General features: G+C 38.8%; 1 protein-coding gene across 35 annotated transcripts in view; it reads right to left on the bottom strand.

The window, feature by feature from the left end:
* SIPA1L1 (signal induced proliferation associated 1 like 1) overlaps window positions 1–19,582 on the bottom strand; it is a 409,230-nt gene that overhangs the window by 196,926 nt on the left and 192,722 nt on the right. For 32 of the 35 annotated variants that reach the window (XM_077937707.1, XM_077937717.1, XM_077937723.1 and 29 more), the window contains one exon: window positions 8,538–8,599. The exons of 2 other annotated variants lie outside the window; for them this stretch is intronic. Coding sequence is in view for 10 of the 33 variants with exons in the window: in XM_077937723.1 (XP_077793849.1) it covers window positions 8,538–8,553 (16 nt within the window). In the remaining 23 variants the exon portion in view is untranslated. 35 annotated transcript variants of the gene reach the window in all.

Raw genomic sequence — 19,582 nt, 5'->3', positions numbered from 1 at the left:
TCAATCTGTCTGTGTAGAAGCAGTAAACTTAGCCAGGCTCGGTGGCTCACACCTGTGATCCCAGCACTTTGGGAGGCTGAGGCGGGTGGATCACCTGAGGTCAGGAGTCCCAGACCAGCCTGGCCAATATGGTGAAACCCCGTCTCTACTAAACAAAATATCAAAAATTAGCCGGGCCTGGTGGCACACACCTGTAATCCCAGCTACTTGAGAGGTGGAGGTGGGAGAACCGTTTCAACCCAGGAAGTGGAGGTTGCAGTGAGCCAAGATCGTGCCACTGCACTCCAGCCTGAGCAACAGAGCAAGACTCTGTCTCAAAAATATAAGTAAATAAATAAAAGAAATAGTAAACTTAACAGAATCAGTAGCACATGGATGAAGAGATCATGTTGTAACTTGGTAAGAATCCAAGAAGTAAATAAACAGGGATGTCACTACCATTAGAGCTGAGAATAGGTAACTGAAATAAATCTAATGAGAGCCATGCAAGAAAACCAACCCATGCACAACCCTAACATTGTGAATAAAAGAGTTCAGAACTACTGCATATGATCATACAAAATCTAAATATCCCATAAAGAAAAATAGGCAAGAAAGAAACAACTGCTACTTATTAATATTTTTTAACAAGTAAAAATTTGCCTATTGCTTCCTTCAGGTATTTAAATGCTAAAATCTCAATGTGATGCTTAAAATTAAAAACACATTACAATACCAGAGAATCAAAATTTGAGCATTTTCCAACAATACAACATTATAATTTAAAACTTGGCAATATCTGCCTAATTTAAATCAGTCTCTCAATGGAAGGTACTGCAACTGCAGAAGTGAAATCCAGCAAGCTACTGTTGTATAACCAAAAGATCTTCCAACACAGTGCTATGTTTTTGCTAACATTAACAGCTGCTGAAACACATTCTTTTAAAAATCATTTTCTTCCAGGGGTGGAGTTTCCAAAAGAATTCCAGGCTAAAATCTAAATAGACACTGTTCCAAAACTGAATGATACCACAAAATGCAGACTTCCTTTAAAACAACTTTTACACTCTTTACTTGGAAGAGAGGGCAGAGGACAAAGCTCTCATCATTTACTCTGTTTATACCACAATGGCTTCAAGACAGCCAACTGTGGGGATCATCAACTGACCAACTGGTTGAAGTGCATTACTGCTCATAGAGAAAGCTTCTGTTAAGCATAGACACTTAAAAGAAGCCCACTGGAAGTTAAGAGGGCTGTGGCATACTAAGTTATCCTGAGCATCAGAGAAGGAAACCAGCAAACAAGTGCTCGGAAGCCATCAAAATCGCACAAAGGACAACTACTTTCAGATCCAGGGAGATGACTGTTGCTTACATAAACCTTTGTAGTGTAATGATTTGAAAGCCAGACTTTTTTTTTTTTTTTTGAAAGTTATTGTAAGTTGAAGGATGAGAGAATGTGAGTGGAATAATCAGAGACCTTAGCACAGAATTCCTTAAATTTTACAATGTAGCATTGTTAAGTTACCGGAAGTTGCCATAGGATGGCGAGGCAACAGACAGAAGAGGAGGGACATCAGATACGATGTAGCAGGGGACAGATATACTATGTTAAAAACCATTTTTAAAAATCTAGGAGGAAGCCTGTAATCCCAGCACTTTGGGAGGCCGAGACGGGCAGATCATGAGGTCAGGAGATCAAGACCATCCTGGCTAACACGGTGAAACCCCATCTCTACTAAAAAAAAAAAAAATACAAAAAACTAGCCAGGCGAGGTGGCGGGCGCCTGTAGTCCCAGCTACTCGGGAGGCTGAGGCAGGAGAATGGCATGAACCCGGGATGTGGAGTTTGCAGTGAGCTGAGATCCGGCCACTGCACTCCAGCCTGGGCGACAGAGCAAGACTCCGTCTCAAAAAAAAAAAAAATCTGGGAGGGACCGGGTATGGTGGCCCATGCCTGTAATCCCAGCATTTTGTGAGGCTGAGATGGGCAGGTCACTTGAGGCCAGGAGTTTGAAAACAGCCTGGTCAACATGATGAAATCCCTTGTCTACTAAAAATACAAAAAAAAAAAAAAGAAAGAAAAAGAAAAAATTAGCTGGGTGTGGTGGTGCATGCCTGTCATCCCAGTTACTCGGGAGGCTGAGGCAGGAGAACTGCTTGAACCTGGGAGGTGGAGGTTGCAGTGAGCTGAGACTGTGCCACTACACACCAGCCTGGGTGACAGAACGAGACTGTCTCAAAAGAAAAGAAAAAGAAGAAAACACACAACAAAACAAAACCTAGGAGGGATTCTGAGATTCAGTTATCCCTTCATAATAACTACATGCAGCTTCTGATGACTTAACTTTCTTATCTTTCCATCAGAAGAGCAGAAGTCATTTCTTTTAAAAGTATGTTATCATTCTACTCTTTCTATATAGCAGCTCATTTTATATTATCCCTTCACTTAACAATCAAGAGGAAAATTCATGCTTACATAGAGAAACATGCCTGGCCTAAGAAAAACCTTCCTAAAAAAATCAGTGGAAACAGAAGTTAACCAGAATAGGGCAGTTACTCCTTCAAGAGGTGCTTCGCTTTCTTTCATCTTATAATAAAATGAACACAGCTAATAAATACTTCCAGTTTAGAAGACATTAAGTCTAACACACACCATACACAGGTATTTAAGAGTTTCTGGCTGCCATCATCTCCAGCCAGTCCCTTATTAATCACTGGCATTGGGTCCCCCTACCCATTCTCAATGGTGTGCTCTGTGTTCTATGAGAAGCTATTATTAGCCGATGTTAGTAATGGCCACTTCTGGATGGTAAAATGATAGATGGTTTTCATTTTTGTCTTTATGTTTATCTGCATTTTCTACTTGTTTTACTAGTATGTATTATTTTTGTAACAGTTATTTTTAATATTTGTTGAGAATAGCGTATTAAATGAGATTTTCCTTGATGCTTTGAACAAATACAACTGAATGTTATTCCAAGTGATCGTCACAATACTACTAAAGGATCAAATTACAGTAACAATGAATGCTGGATCTTGGCCTAAATCTTTATGATCAACAGACTCTATACACATGCAGAACAGACGAATGCACATTGGCTTCTCCATCTTTAAATTGAGACCACTGCACAGTTATACAATGGGGATACCATCAAATTTAGGGAAGGAGCCAAATATTCGGATAGAAATAGTGACAGATGGTCTCTCTGCACACACTGTTTAGAAAAGCTTTCCATTTTACAAAGGGGACAGCTAACTCCATAGGCCAGACTAATTTTATTCAATTGGTTTGAGAAGGAAATTTTTTTTAAAAATGAGGGTGGGAAGCTTTCATCAGGGATTACCATTCATTCACAAAATTAGGAAAGCATCTGTTACTAGATAGAATAAGATATAATCATGCATAAAACTCCTTTAGATATTTTCCTACCCATTAAGAACTCTAGAAGTCTTGATTGAGGTCTTACAGCACTGCACCCACAAACAAAAGATATTTGCTGCCATGATACCAGAGTTAATCTAGAAGTCATAAAGTATTGTTAAATTCCCACTAAGGTCAACCTTTCATGTCCCTCCATTTACATATCGGCTAATGACCCAATTATTTATACAAATGCAAACCAAGGGTAATGAGGTTGGGTGATTTGTTTTTGGTACTAAGGCATGATCTCTTGGCTTGCAACCAAAAGAGATTAAGTGAAAGGTTAACTGGGTACTAAGCAAGTTCTGGGACAAACAGGATCACAGTTCTTAGTGAACTAGTACTCTTTTCTTATTTTTATTTTTGTAGAGATGGGGTCTCACTATATTGCCCAGGCTGGTCTCAAACTCCTGGCCTCCAAGCAATCCTCCCACCTTGGCCTCTCAAAGTACTGGGATTACAGGCATAAGTCACAGCACTCAGCCAAACTGGTACTCTTTGTAAATACAGCCTAAATCCCTAACATGAAGGTTTTTGTAATTTATATTAGGGAAAAGATATTCACCTACCCACCTAATGAGGAATTTTATCAAGGGTACTGACTGATGAAATATTTTACCAGTCAGTTTTTTAGAAACTCACTCTAAAGTCTTTCAATTTAACTCAGCATACGTTCTAACAATTTTATAATTTGAATATGTGATTTTTGACAACTCCAAAATGAAAGTGGCAAGGTCTGACAAACAGCAATGCCCTATACTAACAAAGACAACCTGAATCACAAGCATGTGCACATACAACCACAGACACAAAATGGCAGTTATGCCTTCACAACACAAAATTACACAGTGAGCTGTGGCTTTCTTCTACTTACTGCCAAAGACGCATTCCTCTGAGATGCCTGCTCACATATATTCCAACATGAAAATAAGGGTTTATTCACATATTAAAAAGCCAACTCACTTTACAAGTTGAAAATCTGGCCCTTTTTTGCTGCTGAATGAATACATTTGCTTGTCCTTTTTCTCTTTAGAGCAGACACAGTGCTGGGAGAGAAGTGCTGGTAAAGATTCCTAATAAACTATCAGAAAAAAATGAAAAAGGGTAGTTTATCTAGGAAAAGTCTGCATTTTACATCTATTCCTAAGTGACTTATAAATGCCTGCAACTTTAGAATATAATTATTTTAAAGTTTTGTTATAAATAAATTGAGACAATGCAAGAAAACTTTTGATTTCTTAAAAATAAATTGAAACACTGTCAGCTTACTACTTAGTAAACACACACAAAAAAATGACTTTCACCCACTTCATTGCCAGGTACCCTAACAGGTCTCAATAAGTCTACTGACCCAACATTTTGAGAAAGGGAAGAGAGGAATATCAAATTTCCATTCTAAATACTGAGATACTGATTGTGAGACTAGTTAGGAGGAAGCAAAACAGATACAATATACATTTCCAGGATTTCCCCTGCCTCCACCGCCCTGTAGAGGTTAAGCAGAGGCTGCAGATGGCAAGACAGGTCTGAAAGGTCTGGGTGGAGAAATAAACCGGAGCTGGAAGACAGGCCACACTTCCTACCTTCTCACAAAGGAAAATAGTATGGGAAGCATGGAGGAATCTTCTAAAACTGACCCATGAGATCTGAACTGCTTACAAATGTCAAATATTCCACTGCTTTTCATTCTATCCAGGGAAAACATTTACTTTCATGAATGTATATGTACCCTCTATAATACTTTTAAAGACCAAGTATCCTTTTCTAATTCTCTCAATCACAGAAGAGTAAAAAACGTTTAGTAGCATTTCGGATAATTTGTGCCAATTTAGATGATTCATGTAGTATTGCTTTTCCAGACTAAATGGTCTATGGCCAGTGCTTTCAAGTCAACAAGGGTGCGGAGAGCAAGACCTAATTACAGATCTGAGTCAGTGTCTAGAAGCTCCCTCAGCCCAGGGGGCCATTCCCCACAAAGGCAGCATTTCATCTGGCAGTATAAAAACAAGCCAAGTTTTTGTACTGCTTTTCACATTTAAGCAAGTCCTTTTGTATGCCTTTAATATATATACAAGTCCTTTCATATATAAGAAAGAAGAAGGCTCCATTCCACAAGAAACAAACAAAAAAGAGTAATATCAGTTCACTGAATTGATTTTTCAAAGAAAATTTTCAATAGGCTTTTCCCCTTAAAACCCAACTATAGCACTCAGGTTTTTTTTAAAAAAGAAAATGCACACAAAACATTATACAACAAAAAATGCATTCACAAAGTATAAGATCTTCAAACAGTTTCAACAAAAGATGTTGTTTTCCTTCCTGTAACATGGATATAATATGTATAAAGGGGAAAAAATCTTTTGAGTTCACTTTTTTCCAACTGTTAAACATTTCAGTAAAAATGGCACACAGAAAAAATTTTTTATCATATTGTTGTAAATTTTTCTCTGATACTTTATCAGTAATTAGGTTCCCAAGTTGAAAGGATTAATGATTTTTGAATGGAACTGACTCAGTTTCATAGAGGCAACATTGTAAACAAGAGCAAAGGGTAATATGACTCCCCCAATAGTAAGGGAATTAGTTTTTTGAATGCAAAAGTTAAATGACTTAGGATTCATTTCAGGCCAGGCATGGTGGCTCATCTTTGTAATTCTAGCACTCTTGCAGGCTGAGGCGGACGAAAAATTACCCAAACTTGGTGGTTCATCACACCTGTATTCCCAGCTAACTGGGAGGCTGAGGTGGGAGGATCACTTGAGCCAGGGAGGTCGAGGCTGCAATGAACTGAGATTGCACCACTGTACTCCTGCCTGGGCAACAGAGTGAGACCCTGTCTCAAAAAACAAAACAACTATAACAAAAGCAAAAGCAAACAAAAAAAAGATACATTTCACACAAGAACAAGATACAAAATGATCCCTAAGACCCAAAATTGGGTCACAAAGGACATAAGGGCACAACAAAGATTTCCAAGGAGGCTCCCAGATGACTGAGGTACAGTACTATTTCAGGGTGGAACCTGACAGCCAGTTCTTAGGAGTAGATCCCTCTTCCATACTACCGCTGCTAGTACAAAGTAACACAGTGACAAACTGACAAATTTAGAAAAAAAAAAAGAAAAGAAAAAAAAAAAAGAAGAAGTAAATTTTGTAGGCATAATGGAGAATTCTCACAATGCAGAAAAATGATGCCAGAAGCAGCATTTGGACTACAGAATGAATAGAGCTATTTAAATGAAACAGCAACCAACACACTCTGAAAAGCTCAGTTGATCTGTAAGTATCCTGCACATTCCACACCTGCACAGGAGTGTAGAAGTAGCTACAGAGAGTGAACTCAATGGCAGGCCAATTACCAGAGAAAAGTGCTTTGTATTAGTAGATAAGACAGAAAGCTATCAGCATGTTGGTTCAAACTCATCGACCATTCAAAATCTAAAACATTCTATCACAGATCACTAGGATATCTAATAATAGATCTTTTCACAAGTGCCTAAGAACAGATTTATAGCCTCTTTCAGTGATTCTCAATTTATTCTAAACTCCCTTATGATTTTGAGTAATAAATGCACATGGCATCTACATTTACAAAGTTACTACATTACAAAGTAATGTAGTTTGTAATGCAATGTAGTTTGTAATGTAGTTACAAAAGTAACTACATTACAAAGTTAAAGAGCATCCAAAAACCATATAGTACATATGTGGGAAGAGCACAAACAAATGCATGGGAATAATAAAGACCAAAACCAGGATACGGGTTTCTTGGGGACAGAGAAAGGGAAGTGCTGTTAGGGAGAAATATCCTGGGTTTTTAAATGTTCAATGGAATTGGTAAACATTCAATTTCTCTATAGAGGTGTTGAGGAGAGGTAACATGGATTTTGTTTTTCTGCTAATCAAAAAGGGAGTAAGGATATTTGTGTGATGCCTTATATGCTTTTCATATTTGAAATATTCCTACTAATTTTTCAAGAACGAAAACAAATAAGGAATTAGAAGGGTATAGGACTGTCCTAAGAAAACACAAAGAACAAGTCTGCACTGCCAAATATGCACCTACCTATACAAATGGATGATTTTGCCGGTATCCAAGACCCTTTTTAGCATTCACAGCCCAAGGTGGTTGATTAGGAGGCAAAACCTTCTGGGGGAGTGGGGGGTGGGGAAGAATCTGAAAGTGATATATTTTATTCTCATGTCTTTGAATACTAAATCACTACCTGCTAACTGTTAAGAGTGAAGAGTATGCCAGTCAACACCAACACACTCTGCCAGTTTAATTTAATGGTATTATTTTGCCTTGCTTTGCAATTACTCCCACATTTCCCTAGGGAGAAACTAATGGATTACTAAAAATAAAATGGAGATTAAGTGAATCACTTAGGCTGTTTTGGCTCCTAACTCAAACTGGCTTAAATAAAAAGGAAATGTATTGGCTCAAATGCTTGGACATCAGAGAAAGGGCAAGCTTCAGGGCTGGTTTCCTTGTGATTCTGGACTCTCCTCCACCCTGTGTGGCTTCTCACTCAGTCCGGAAGCCAGAATGCTGCAGCTACACCAGACCTCACACCAGCATACAACAACATCCAGAAGAAAGAGGCAGCTCTGTCCTAACCATGAGAAGCCTTCTGCCAGAAGCTCCAGGCAAACCCACATTGGAGCCACGCTGGGTAGAACAGGATTACAGGACCATCTCTGAAACTATCCCCCTGGCCAGGTGACACTCAGCACTCACTGAGGTAGCCAGCGTTCATGAGTCAATCATGGACAAGGCAGAAATGAGACTGCTCCTAATCAGGGCGAGCTGTAGTCAGTTCTTCAACCCCGTAACATGAGGAATAGATGGGATGCATAATATGGATCCAACCCTAATGTTCACTAAGTACTATTTACAGGGAATGGACTGAGCAATACTGTATCAGAATACGAAACAAATCACTATTACACTGTATTTGTATATAAAGCTATAGATTCAAAAAGCAGATAACAAATGAATTCATCTCTTTAAGAAAAGCAGATTTTTAAAAATTTTGTTTCTATATTTTCATTTCTCTAATTAGAAATTTAAACACAGAAAATCAACACTTTGTAAAGCAGGTAGGTCATAGGAAGTACAGCGTAGTACTTACTATATTCTTGTGCCATGGCTACTGAAATTTAGACAACAGCATCCACACCAATAAGGTATAATCTGAAATAAAATTAGAAAAAAAAAAACTGTTTAAGTGCACAACAAATTTCACTAAAATAACAATAGCTGCATAATTTTCACAAGTCTTTGTTCTAGAAGAGGCAAAACAGCCTTTCTAAGGTAAACAGTTGCTTTTAAGTTAGACATTGGAGAAAAATGTCTGTAGTATTATATTTCTAAATATTTTTAAGGTCACACGCATCTTTGTAGAGCTGACCATAACCAACCAAAACAAACAAAATACCTTTTTATCAAGTACTATTGACCTGGACTGCTATTTATAAAGCTGAAACAAAAAGGGGGAAAAATAGAATTGTTATTTTTCTTTTTTTGAGATGGAGTATCGTTCTGTCACCCAGGCTAGAGTGCAGTGGCATAATCTTGGCTCACTACAACCTCTGCCTCCCAGGTTCAAGCAATTCTCCTGCTCAGCCTCTCGAGTAGCTGGAACTAGAGGTGCGTACCATCACGCCCAGCTAATTTTTGTATTTTTAGTAGAGACAGGGTTTCACCATATTGCCCAGGCAGGTCTCCAACCCCTGACCTCAGATAATCCACCTGCCTCGGCCTCCCAAAGTGCTGGGATTAAAGACGTGAGACACTGTGCCCGGCTGAAAAACAGAGTTATTAAACAGACCTCAAAAATCACGTAGTCTACTCACTACAAGACACAACTAACCCGTTCAATCCAATGCAATTTAAAGCTAGATAAATCAGCTTCGATTTCTAAATTCCTTAACTTGAAGATCTGAGGAGACAGTTCTCAGGATAAAAAATTGCAAAAATATGATTCCAATATTTGACACTGCATCATCTTACTTAGTAAAAATCTATGAATATTCAGCACACCATGGAGTGCTGAACAAACACACCCACATAACCTGAGATTCTTAAGACCCTGAAATTGCTTTTAATATTCAAAAGGGAAAGAAAATAGCCAGTACAATGGCTAACGCCTGTAATCCCAGCTACTCTGGGGGCTCAGGCATGAAAATCGCTTGAACCTGGGAGGCAGAGGTTGCAGTGAGCTTGTGCAACCCAGAGGTTGCACTGAGATTGTGCTGCTGCACTCCTCCAGCCTGGGTGATAGTGTGAGGCTCAGTCTCAAAAAAAAGGGAAAGATAAGAACTCTGTCCTTATCCAAACCTCAGGCCACATAACTATATAACAAACCACACCTTCAATTAAGAGGGACTGAAAAACATAAAAATCTAACTAAGCTTTAAGACAATGAGGCTTCCAGGTAGTATTATGACAAGGCTGAGGATCACTGTCCATGTATCCAACAAATACAGTGCCTAACATCACTTGCCTTAGTGTGTGTGAGATTCAGCCATGTTGCTGTATTCACTATAGTTAATAAGCTTTTCAAAAAAAATTTTTAAAGCATTAAAAGAAGAAAAGTGGAAGCCTCAAAACAGAAGGAAATATTTGCAATACATATATCTACCAAAGGACTCCTTACAAATTAATATAAAGAACTCCTTACAAATTAATAACAGGGCTGTGCACAGAAGCTCGTATCTGTAATCCCAGCACTTTGGGAGGCTGAGGCAGGAGGATCGCTCGAGCCCAGGAGTTTCAGAACAGCCTGGGCAACATAGCAAGACTCTGTCACTATAAAAAAAATTAAAAAATAAAAAAAAATTCAACATCTTCCTCAGTTTAAAAAATAAAAATAAATAAAAATAAAAAATTAGCCAGCACGGTGGCGCGCACCTATAGTCCCAGCTATTTGGGAGGCTTAAGCAGGTGGATCACTTGACCCCAGGAGTCCGAGGGTGCAGTGAGCTCTAATTGCATCACCACATCCCAGCCAGAGCAAGACTCTGTCTCTGGGGGGAGAAAACAAAGAAGAAAAAGACAAGCCACCCAAACAGAATATAAAAATGGCTAATAAGCATATTAAAAGGTGTTCAACTTCATGCATCACCATGGAAATACAAATTAAAACTACAATGAAATAAAATTACATAATGATGAAAATGGTTGAAATGTTAAAATCTGACAACACCAAGCCTTAGGATGTGCAGCAATTCAACTCTCACACCATGCTGATGGGAATATAAACTGTAAAGCTGTTTGGCAGTATCCAATAAAGCAGAATATAAATATACCCTGCAACCCAGCAATTCCACGCCTAGGTAAATGCCTCCTGGGAATGTCCACACATAGATCCCACACAATAATTTTCCCTTAACTGTTAGTCGTAATAGCCAAAACCTAGTAACAAATTGTGGAATAGTCATACAATGGAATACTATAGCACAGGAATCAGGACTTTTTTTTTTTTTTTTTTTTTTTAACCTGTAAAGGGCCAAATAGTAAATATTTCAGGCTTTGCAGGCCATAAAGTCTCTGTCCCTATCACATCTGCTCAAACCTGCCTTTGGAGTACAAAAGCAGCCATAGACAATATGGGCTTGGCTGTGTTCCAATAAAACTTTATTTACAAAAACAGCCAGTCCACCAGCCTTAGGTTTGCCTGCTACACAGCAATGAATATAAATGAACCATAACTAATACTAGAACACTAATAAATCTCACAAACATAATGTTGAGACAAAGAAGCCAGACACATGAAAGAATATACTGTATGATTCTGTTTTATAAAGTTCAGTAATAGGTAAGACTATGTAAGTCAGAATAATAGTTTCCACTGAGTGTAGGATGTCGGGGAAAATAGAGACTGGGAGAAGGAAAAGGGGGGAAATTTGGTGGGCTAATAATATTAGATTCCCTGATTTGAGTGGTAGTTTCACAACTATGTTCAATTTGGAAAAATTTATTAAGGTATAAATTTATAATGTACTTGTCTTCAATCTGAATAAAAAAAGTAAAATATTTCAGTAATTATTATAAATAAAGAATACGGGACACATTATTAAGTGGATGCTTTCTCATAGCGTGCTATACCCGGATTCAAACACTGACGCAATGCAAGCCTTGTGCCCTCACAAAGCAAGTTCCTGAAGCTCTCCCTTCACATCTACAGTGTGATGTCTGCATTGCAACTAAACTCCTCTTCCAAGTTTCATGCAGGACTTGAGAACAAGCTATGATTAGATAGCATACACAGGAGTGGCAGGAGGTAAACGCAATACAGAGGGAGGAAGGAAAGTAACAGATGGGTGAAGAGACTGGTAGAAATGAGGCCCTACATTTTAACACAATCTGCTAAGTAAGCAATACACAATTTAAAAAGTAACAAACAGCTTAGAAACACAATTTGGAAGGCCACTGAACTTGCCTTTTGGACATTAAAAATAATGACAATTTAAAAGCTTACTAAAGCTCTTAAAAAAGGGATTTATTTCTGGTACAACAATTTCTTCCAAACTAACAGATTAAATAGGCAGGAAGTTTCAACTTTTCAAGTGAAGTAGCAAATGTGCCAACGATACAGTCTTGACTTTCTAAGCCTACATGTTTTCACATTATAAGGATTTACGTTCTATTGTATGGGCTTATGTCATTAGTGAAATGAAGAGAGAAGAAATAAAGAAAAGAAGGTGAAAATAATTGAAATCTAGTTACTATAGGCCGGGCGCAGTGGCTCATGCCTGTAATCCCAGCACTTTGGCAGACCGAGGCAGGCAAATCATGAGGTCAGGAGATCGAGACCATACTGGCTGACACGGTGAAACCCCGTCTCTACTAAAAATACAAAAAAATTAGCCGGGCGTGGTTGCGGGCACCTGTAGTCCCAGCTACTCAAGAGGCTGAGGCAGGAGAATGGCGTGAACCCAGGAGGTAGCGCTTGCAGTGAGCCAAGATCGCACCACTGCACTCCAGCCTGGGTGACGGAGTGAGACTCCATATCAAAAAAAAAAAAAAAAAAAAAGTCAGCTGGGCTACATGGCGAAACCCCATCTCTAGAAAAAATACAAAAATTAGCCAGGAGTGGTGATGTGAGCCTGTAGTCCCAGCTACTCAGGAGGCTGAGAGAGGATCACTTGAGCCCGGGAGGTTGAGCTGCAATGAGCCATGATCATGCCACTTCACTCCAGACTGGGTGACAGAGCAAGATTATTAAATGTAGGGAGAGTAAAAGGCAAGTGAAAAGAAAATAAGGAAAGGAAGTCTTCCCATAGAAGTAAGAATGGAAATAAGTTTTGAATGATTACAGATAGGTGAGGTTAGGAGAAGAGAAGTATCATTCCAGGCAGAGAAAGAGAATGCATGCATGGAGACATGAATGAGTCAGTCATATCTGAGGTATAATGAGAAATCTGAGACAACCAGAATGTGATGTACAAGGATAAGCTAAAACTGAGATGTGGCCAGGTGTGGTTGAACATGCTTATAATCCCAGCACTTTGGAAGGCCAAGGCAGGACGATACTTGAGCCTAGGAGTTTGAGACCAGCCTCGGCAACATAGTGAGACCTCATCTCTATTTAAAAATAAACAAATAAATAAAACAGATGATGAAGGGACTTGTCAACCACAATGAAGTTTGAATTTTATCTTATAAGCATTATGGAACCATTAGAGTGGGAATTGGGGAATGAGAATGGAATACAAGGCATAGAGGGGGAAGTGGCATGTCTCAAAATACATCTTTTTACATAGTTTTGACATTTAGAATCATGGTAATGTTTGAGAAAATTAAAAAAGCAAACACTTAACATTAACCAGTATATAAGGGTTAATGAAAGTGAAACATCAACAGTAACACTAAACTGCATTAGGAATACATAACATAACCACATGACTACCCTGAAGGAAATGCAGAAGAACTAACCACTGTGGAAACCAGTATCTTGACTATAATAGACACTGAAGCTAGAGACAAAACAAATACAGAAAGGAGAAAGGCTAGAATGAATTCCACGGTATTAGATTTGAATCAGCAGTATCACTATAAAATCATGGTTTTTAACATGTGTTTCAATAGACAGACAAGAACAGATAAATGTAGATATGTGTATGCATACATATATTCATTTCCTAGCTCTGTTCTCTTAGAGAGCCTAAGGATAATTACATCTTAATAGCACAATTAGCACCCAGACGGTGGTTTCTAAACACCATCCTTCAATAGAAAGAACCAGGACTACTTGGAGAGATGTCTGGCTGCAAAACTGGGACAGGGAAAATACTAGGTGAGCCTGAAATATCCTCTGGTGCCAAAATGTAAGGAAGTGCTCAAAAAAGCTGGAGACTTCTTAAAAGGAAAGTGGAACCAAACTGAAGAGGCCACATCTTGAACAATTTAAAGGATTATAACCCATAGGATAAAACAAACATCCACAAGTCCATAGTGATAAAAAATAAATAACTGGATGTGTAAGTACATGGAAGAGAAGGCCAAACTCTTTCTTATAGGAAAATTTTAATGAATACATGCAAAGAGGATAATGGAAGCAGAAAAATCACCATTTGACAAACACCACAGATAAAAGGAAATAAGGAAACATAATTAAATGCAACGTTTGATCCTGGATTGGACCACAGTCCAAACAAAATACATTATTGGAACAGCTGACAGAAAACAAATACAGTGTAGAGATTAGTTAATAGTTTTCTATCAAGGTTAATTACCTGATTTAGATAATTTTACTATAGTTTTATAAGATAGTAAGATTTGGGAAACGTGGGCGAAGGGTAGATGGAAGCTGTTTGACATATCTAACTTTTTTTAAAAATTCCGAGATTATGTCAAAATAAAAAGCAAAAAAAGGAAAATATGGATAGACAAGAGATTCTGAGTCATAACCTTCATCTAAAATCTAGTTTCAGGCCTTTTTCTCTCTATGCCAAATATTAAAGCTGACCAAGTGTGATATCTTAAAAAAACCCATATGTGCATATATGTATAAATGAGAAGTTTGAAAATATGAGCAAATAAGAGACTGTAAATAACCAAACAGAATGGAAAGAGAACCAAACCGCAGAGAAATTTAAAATGTGATAACTAAACTTTTAAAAAATTCATTAGGTGGATAAATTATAGAATGGACACAGATGAACAGTGAATCAGTGAACTGAAAGACTGACCTTGAAAAATTACCCAGAATGTTTCACAAATAAAAAAAATGCAAACCTTAAAAGAGAGATTAAGGCCTGGTGCAATGGCTCACACCTGTAATTGCAGCACTTTGGGAGGCCAAGGCAAGTGGATCACCTAGCCTGGCCAATGTGGTGAAATCTCATCCCAACTAAAAATACAAAAATTAGCTGGGCATGGTGGCAGAGCCTGTAATCCCAACTACTCGGGAGGCTGAGGCAGGAGAATCACTTGAACCTGAGAGGCAGAGGTTGCAGTGAGCCGAGATTGTGTCACTGCACTCCAGCCTGGGCAACAAAGGGAGACTCCATCTCAAAAAAAAAAGAAAGAAAGAAAAGAGAGAGAGATTAAAAAGCTTAGATGATAGAGTGAATAGACCTAAAATCTGCCTAAAAGGAGTGCAACTTGAGCATTCCAAATCGGAAAATCTGAAATCCGAAACAGTTCAAAACTTGAAACTTTCTGAGTGCTGCCATGATGCTCAAAGGAAATACTCACTGGAGCTCAGATTTTCACATTTTCAGATATGGATGCCCAACTAGAAAGTATACTACAAATATTCCAAAATCTGAAAAAACCTAAAATCCAAAACACTTCCGGTTCCAAGCATTTCAGATCAGGGATACTCATACTGTACTAGAAGAAGATAATGGAGAGAGTCTCTGGTATAAATGACACCAATCCTTGAATCCAGAAAGGCCAGCAAATAAGAAGCAAGTGAAAAATCAATACCAAGAGACATAAAAGTAAAACTACCGACCACTAAAAAAAAAGCAGTCTTAAAAGCAGCAGAGAAAAGAAAATCACCTACAAATGTACACCAATTAAGATGATGGCTTATTTCTCAAAAGCAACAATGGAAGCCACAAGAGAGAGAACTATTGTTTTCAATAAACTAAGAGAGAGAACTATCAACCCAGAATTATATAGCTAGAGATAATTTCTTCTAGAACAATAAACATTTTCAGGCAAACAAAACCAAGATTTTACCATCAATAAACACACACTAAATTATATGACTTTTACACAGCAGGAAAATGATCCCAGATGACAGACTTAAAAAGGTGAATCGTGATACCACACAAAAGATGACAACCAAATAAAGGGTTAGCAGTCAGATGAAAGATGACTGACCCCATTCATCATGATAAATAAACCACAATGTGGTACCACTACATACCCATTGGAATGGCTGAAATTAAAACCATGTCACTAAGAATGCAGAGTAAATGGGACTCTCTTACGCCTTGGGTAGCAGTGTTAACTGATACGGCTCCTTTGGAAAACTCGCAGCATCTATTGAAGTTGGACACAGGAATATGCTGTAATTTACCAATTTCACACCTAGGTAGACAGCCAGCATAAATGAACACGTATTTGTAGCAAAAGACACTAATGGGGTTCAGCACATGCTACTTCAAAATACGGCATCTTAGCATTTGAGAAAACCACAGAAGCAACCTTCTCCTGTCCTTCTATGAAGTAGGCCATAAAAGAATTCTCTAGCCTTCCTCTGAAGTAGGTTATAAGACCTTCATTCCAAAGATACCCTCCCTATACCTACAGGAAAGGAATGCCCTTATCTCTGAAGACACAGGGGCATGGAGCAGCTGAACAAATAGGCCTAGTTTATTACCACTGCCTCATACTCCCTTTGCCCAATCATACTTCTGCACAACTGTCCACTCATCATCAAATTTAGTATAAAAATACAGAAGTGTCACTTTTTCTTTGGGTCTTAATTCCTGAAGACTCCTGTGTCACATAAAACTTATACTAATAAATTCGTATGCTTCTCTTTTGTTAATCTGTCTTTTGTGATAGGATGTCAGCCATGTATCTAGCCATTGGAAAGAAAAAGAAATCTTTCTTCCCTACAACATAAACAAGGATGTTCATAGCAGTGCAATTCCTAATAGCCCAAAACTGAAAACAACTGCAGTGTACATCCACAGCAGAAAGAAAAGATAGGCTGGGCACAGTGGCTCACACCTGTAATCCCAGCACTTTGGGAGGCTGAGGCAGGCAGACTGCATGAGTCCAGGAGTTCGAGACCAGACTGGGCAACACAGCGAAACCCCGTCCATACAAAAAAATTTAAAAAGTAGCAAAACATGGTGATGCATTCCTGTAGTCCCAGCTACTCGGGGGGCTGAGGTGGGAGGATCACCTGAGCCTGGGAGATGGAGGCTGCACTGAGCTGAGATCACACCACTGCACTCCAGCCTGGGTGACAGAGTATATAAATAAGTAATAGTAAAATAAGTAATAGTATAGATATTTATACAAAATATAAAATAAGTAATAGTAAAGAAAGAAAAATAATTGAGGAATTCCATATAACAGAATACTGTAACAATGAAAGTAATGAAATATTGCTACCTGTAACATGAATTATCATGAATATAATGCTGAAAGAAAAAAGCCATATACAAAAGTATATACTACCTAATTCCATTTACAGAAAGTTCAACACCAGGCAAAACTAATCACTGCTATAACTCACAGGAGTCCCATCAGGAGCTTCTAGAGTGACACTTCATTTTCTTGATCTCGGGACTGGTTTCATAGATGAGTCCAATTTTTGAAATTCATTGACCTATCCACTTATAATCTGTGCTCTGTGTGTATATCATACTTCAAAATAACATTTATTTAAAATTAAATAAGCAAAAACACTAGCAAGAATATCACAGAAAGGAATACTGTATTCTCATGGCATCCTATCAGTGACAAACAATTTTGATTTGTATTCTTACCAATGATGTTCACTTTGATGAACTGATTAAGGTGGTATCTGCCAGGCGTCCACCACTGTAATTTATTCTTTCTCCCTTTGTAATTAGTAAGTATTTCATAGGGAGGTAATCTGAAACTATGTAAATATCTGGTACCTCATCAAGCTTTCAATTAACGCATTTCATTATTTTTAAAAAAAATATGTTTTTTAATTTTTTTGAGACAAGGTCTTGCTCTGTCACCCAGGCTTGAGTGCAGTGGTGCAACCACAGTTCACTGCAGCCTCAATCTCCTGGGCTCAAGCAATCCTCCCGTCCTCAGCCGCTAAGACTATAGGTGTGTGCTGTTATTCATTAATTTATTCAGTGGGTTATAATCCATTACTATTATTGTTTACTATAATTAATCACTACTACAATCAGTCAATCAATCAAACAATCAATCTTTTTTTTCCATAAGAGACTAGGTCTCGCTCTGTCACCCAGGCTGGAGTGCAGTGGTATGATCATAACTCACTCAAACTCCTGGCCTCAAGCAATAATCCTGCCTCAGTCTCCTGAGTAGCTAGGACTACAGCTGTGTGACACCATGTCTGGCTACTTTTTTTTTTTTTAATTTATTTGTTTAGAGGTAGGGTTTTGCTATGTTGCCCAGGCTGGTCTCAAACTCCTAGCCTAAAACAATTTTCCAGCCTTAGCCTCCCAAGTAGCTGGGATTACAAGCGTGAGATGCTGTATCTGGCAATCATTTCCTCATTTTCTGAAACCACATGTTTTGGTCTCATTTCTTCAAGGAGTACTGGTTCCTTTTATTAGAGAATTTAGAAATCAAGATTCAGGCCGGCTGCAGTGGCTCCCGCCTGTGATCCCAGCACTTTGGAAGGCCGAGGCGGGCAGATCACAAGGTCAAGAGATCGAGACCATCCTGGCCAACATGGTGAAACCCCATCTCTACTAAAAATACAAAAAGTATCCGGGTGTGGTGGCGGGCACCTGTAGTCCCAGCTACTCAGGAGGCTGAGGCAGGAAAATGACATGAACCCAGGAGGTGGAGCTTGCAGTGAGCCAAGATTACACCATTGCACTCCAGCCTGGGTGACAGAGCGAGACTCCGTCTCAAAAAAAAAAAAAAAAAAAAAAAAAATCAAGATTCGGGTGCCAGATATGTTCATTGTGATTGGGGGATATTTCCAGGCACTGTCAATGGGCAGTGCTAGGGAATAGTAATGCATATGTGTTACACATCTACACAGATATCTACATCCATAGGATTTTATTAGGAGGGTTTTTGTTTTTGTTTGAGGCAGGGTCTCACTCTGTTGCCCAGGCTGAAGTGCAGTGGTGCAATCACAGCTCACTACTGCAGCATCAACCTCCTGGGCTCAAGTGATCCTACCACCACAGCCTCCCAAGTAGCTGGGACTACAGGCACGTGCCACCACAACCGGGTAATATTTCTAGTTTTTTGTAGGGATGGGGTGATATGGTTTGACTGTGTCCCCACCAAAATCTCAACCAGAATTCCACGTGTTGAGGGAGGCACCCAGGGGAAGGTAATTGAATCATGGGGGCTGGTTTTTCCCATGCTATTATCATGATAGTGAATAAGTCTCAAGAGATCTGATGAGTTTATCAGGAGTTGCCACTTTTGCTTCTTCCACGTTTTCTCTTGCTGCCATCATGTAAGAAGTGCTTTTTGCCTCCTGCCATGATTCTGAGGCCTCCCCAGTCATGTAGAACTGCAAGTCCAATTAAACCTCTTTTTATTCCCAGTCCTAGGTATGTCTTTATCAGCAGTACGAAAACGGACTAATACACAGTGTCTTGCCACGTTGCCCAGACTGGTGCCGAACTCCTGAGCTCAAGCGATCTGCCAGCGTCAGCCTCACAAAGTGCTGGGATTACAGGCGTGAACCATTACATCCAACGAGACATTTTAAAAACTCGACAAATTCCAATCAATGGTGCCAATACTAGTAACAAAAAGTAAAGAAAAAGAAAAAAACTTGACAAGCTGACTATATGTGAAGTTCACATGAAAAATCAAAAAGCCCAAGAAAGATCAAGATACTACACATGAAGACAACAGTAATGAGAGGATCTGCCATACCAACTATTAATTATAACACAGTAAGACTTCCAGGTTAATGGAGAAAGGATGAATTTTTAATAATGGTACTTGTAAATGTGTTCAGCATGTGGAGGGAAATTAAACTGGATTCCTGTTCTACTC

The sequence above is a fragment of the Macaca mulatta genome, chromosome 7 (assembly GCF_049350105.2).
Source record: "Macaca mulatta isolate MMU2019108-1 chromosome 7, T2T-MMU8v2.0, whole genome shotgun sequence".
In the NCBI taxonomy this organism is placed as follows: Eukaryota; Metazoa; Chordata; class Mammalia; order Primates; family Cercopithecidae; genus Macaca; species Macaca mulatta.
Note: the sequence above shows the minus strand (reverse complement) of the source record. Positions and strands in the feature narration are given on the sequence as shown.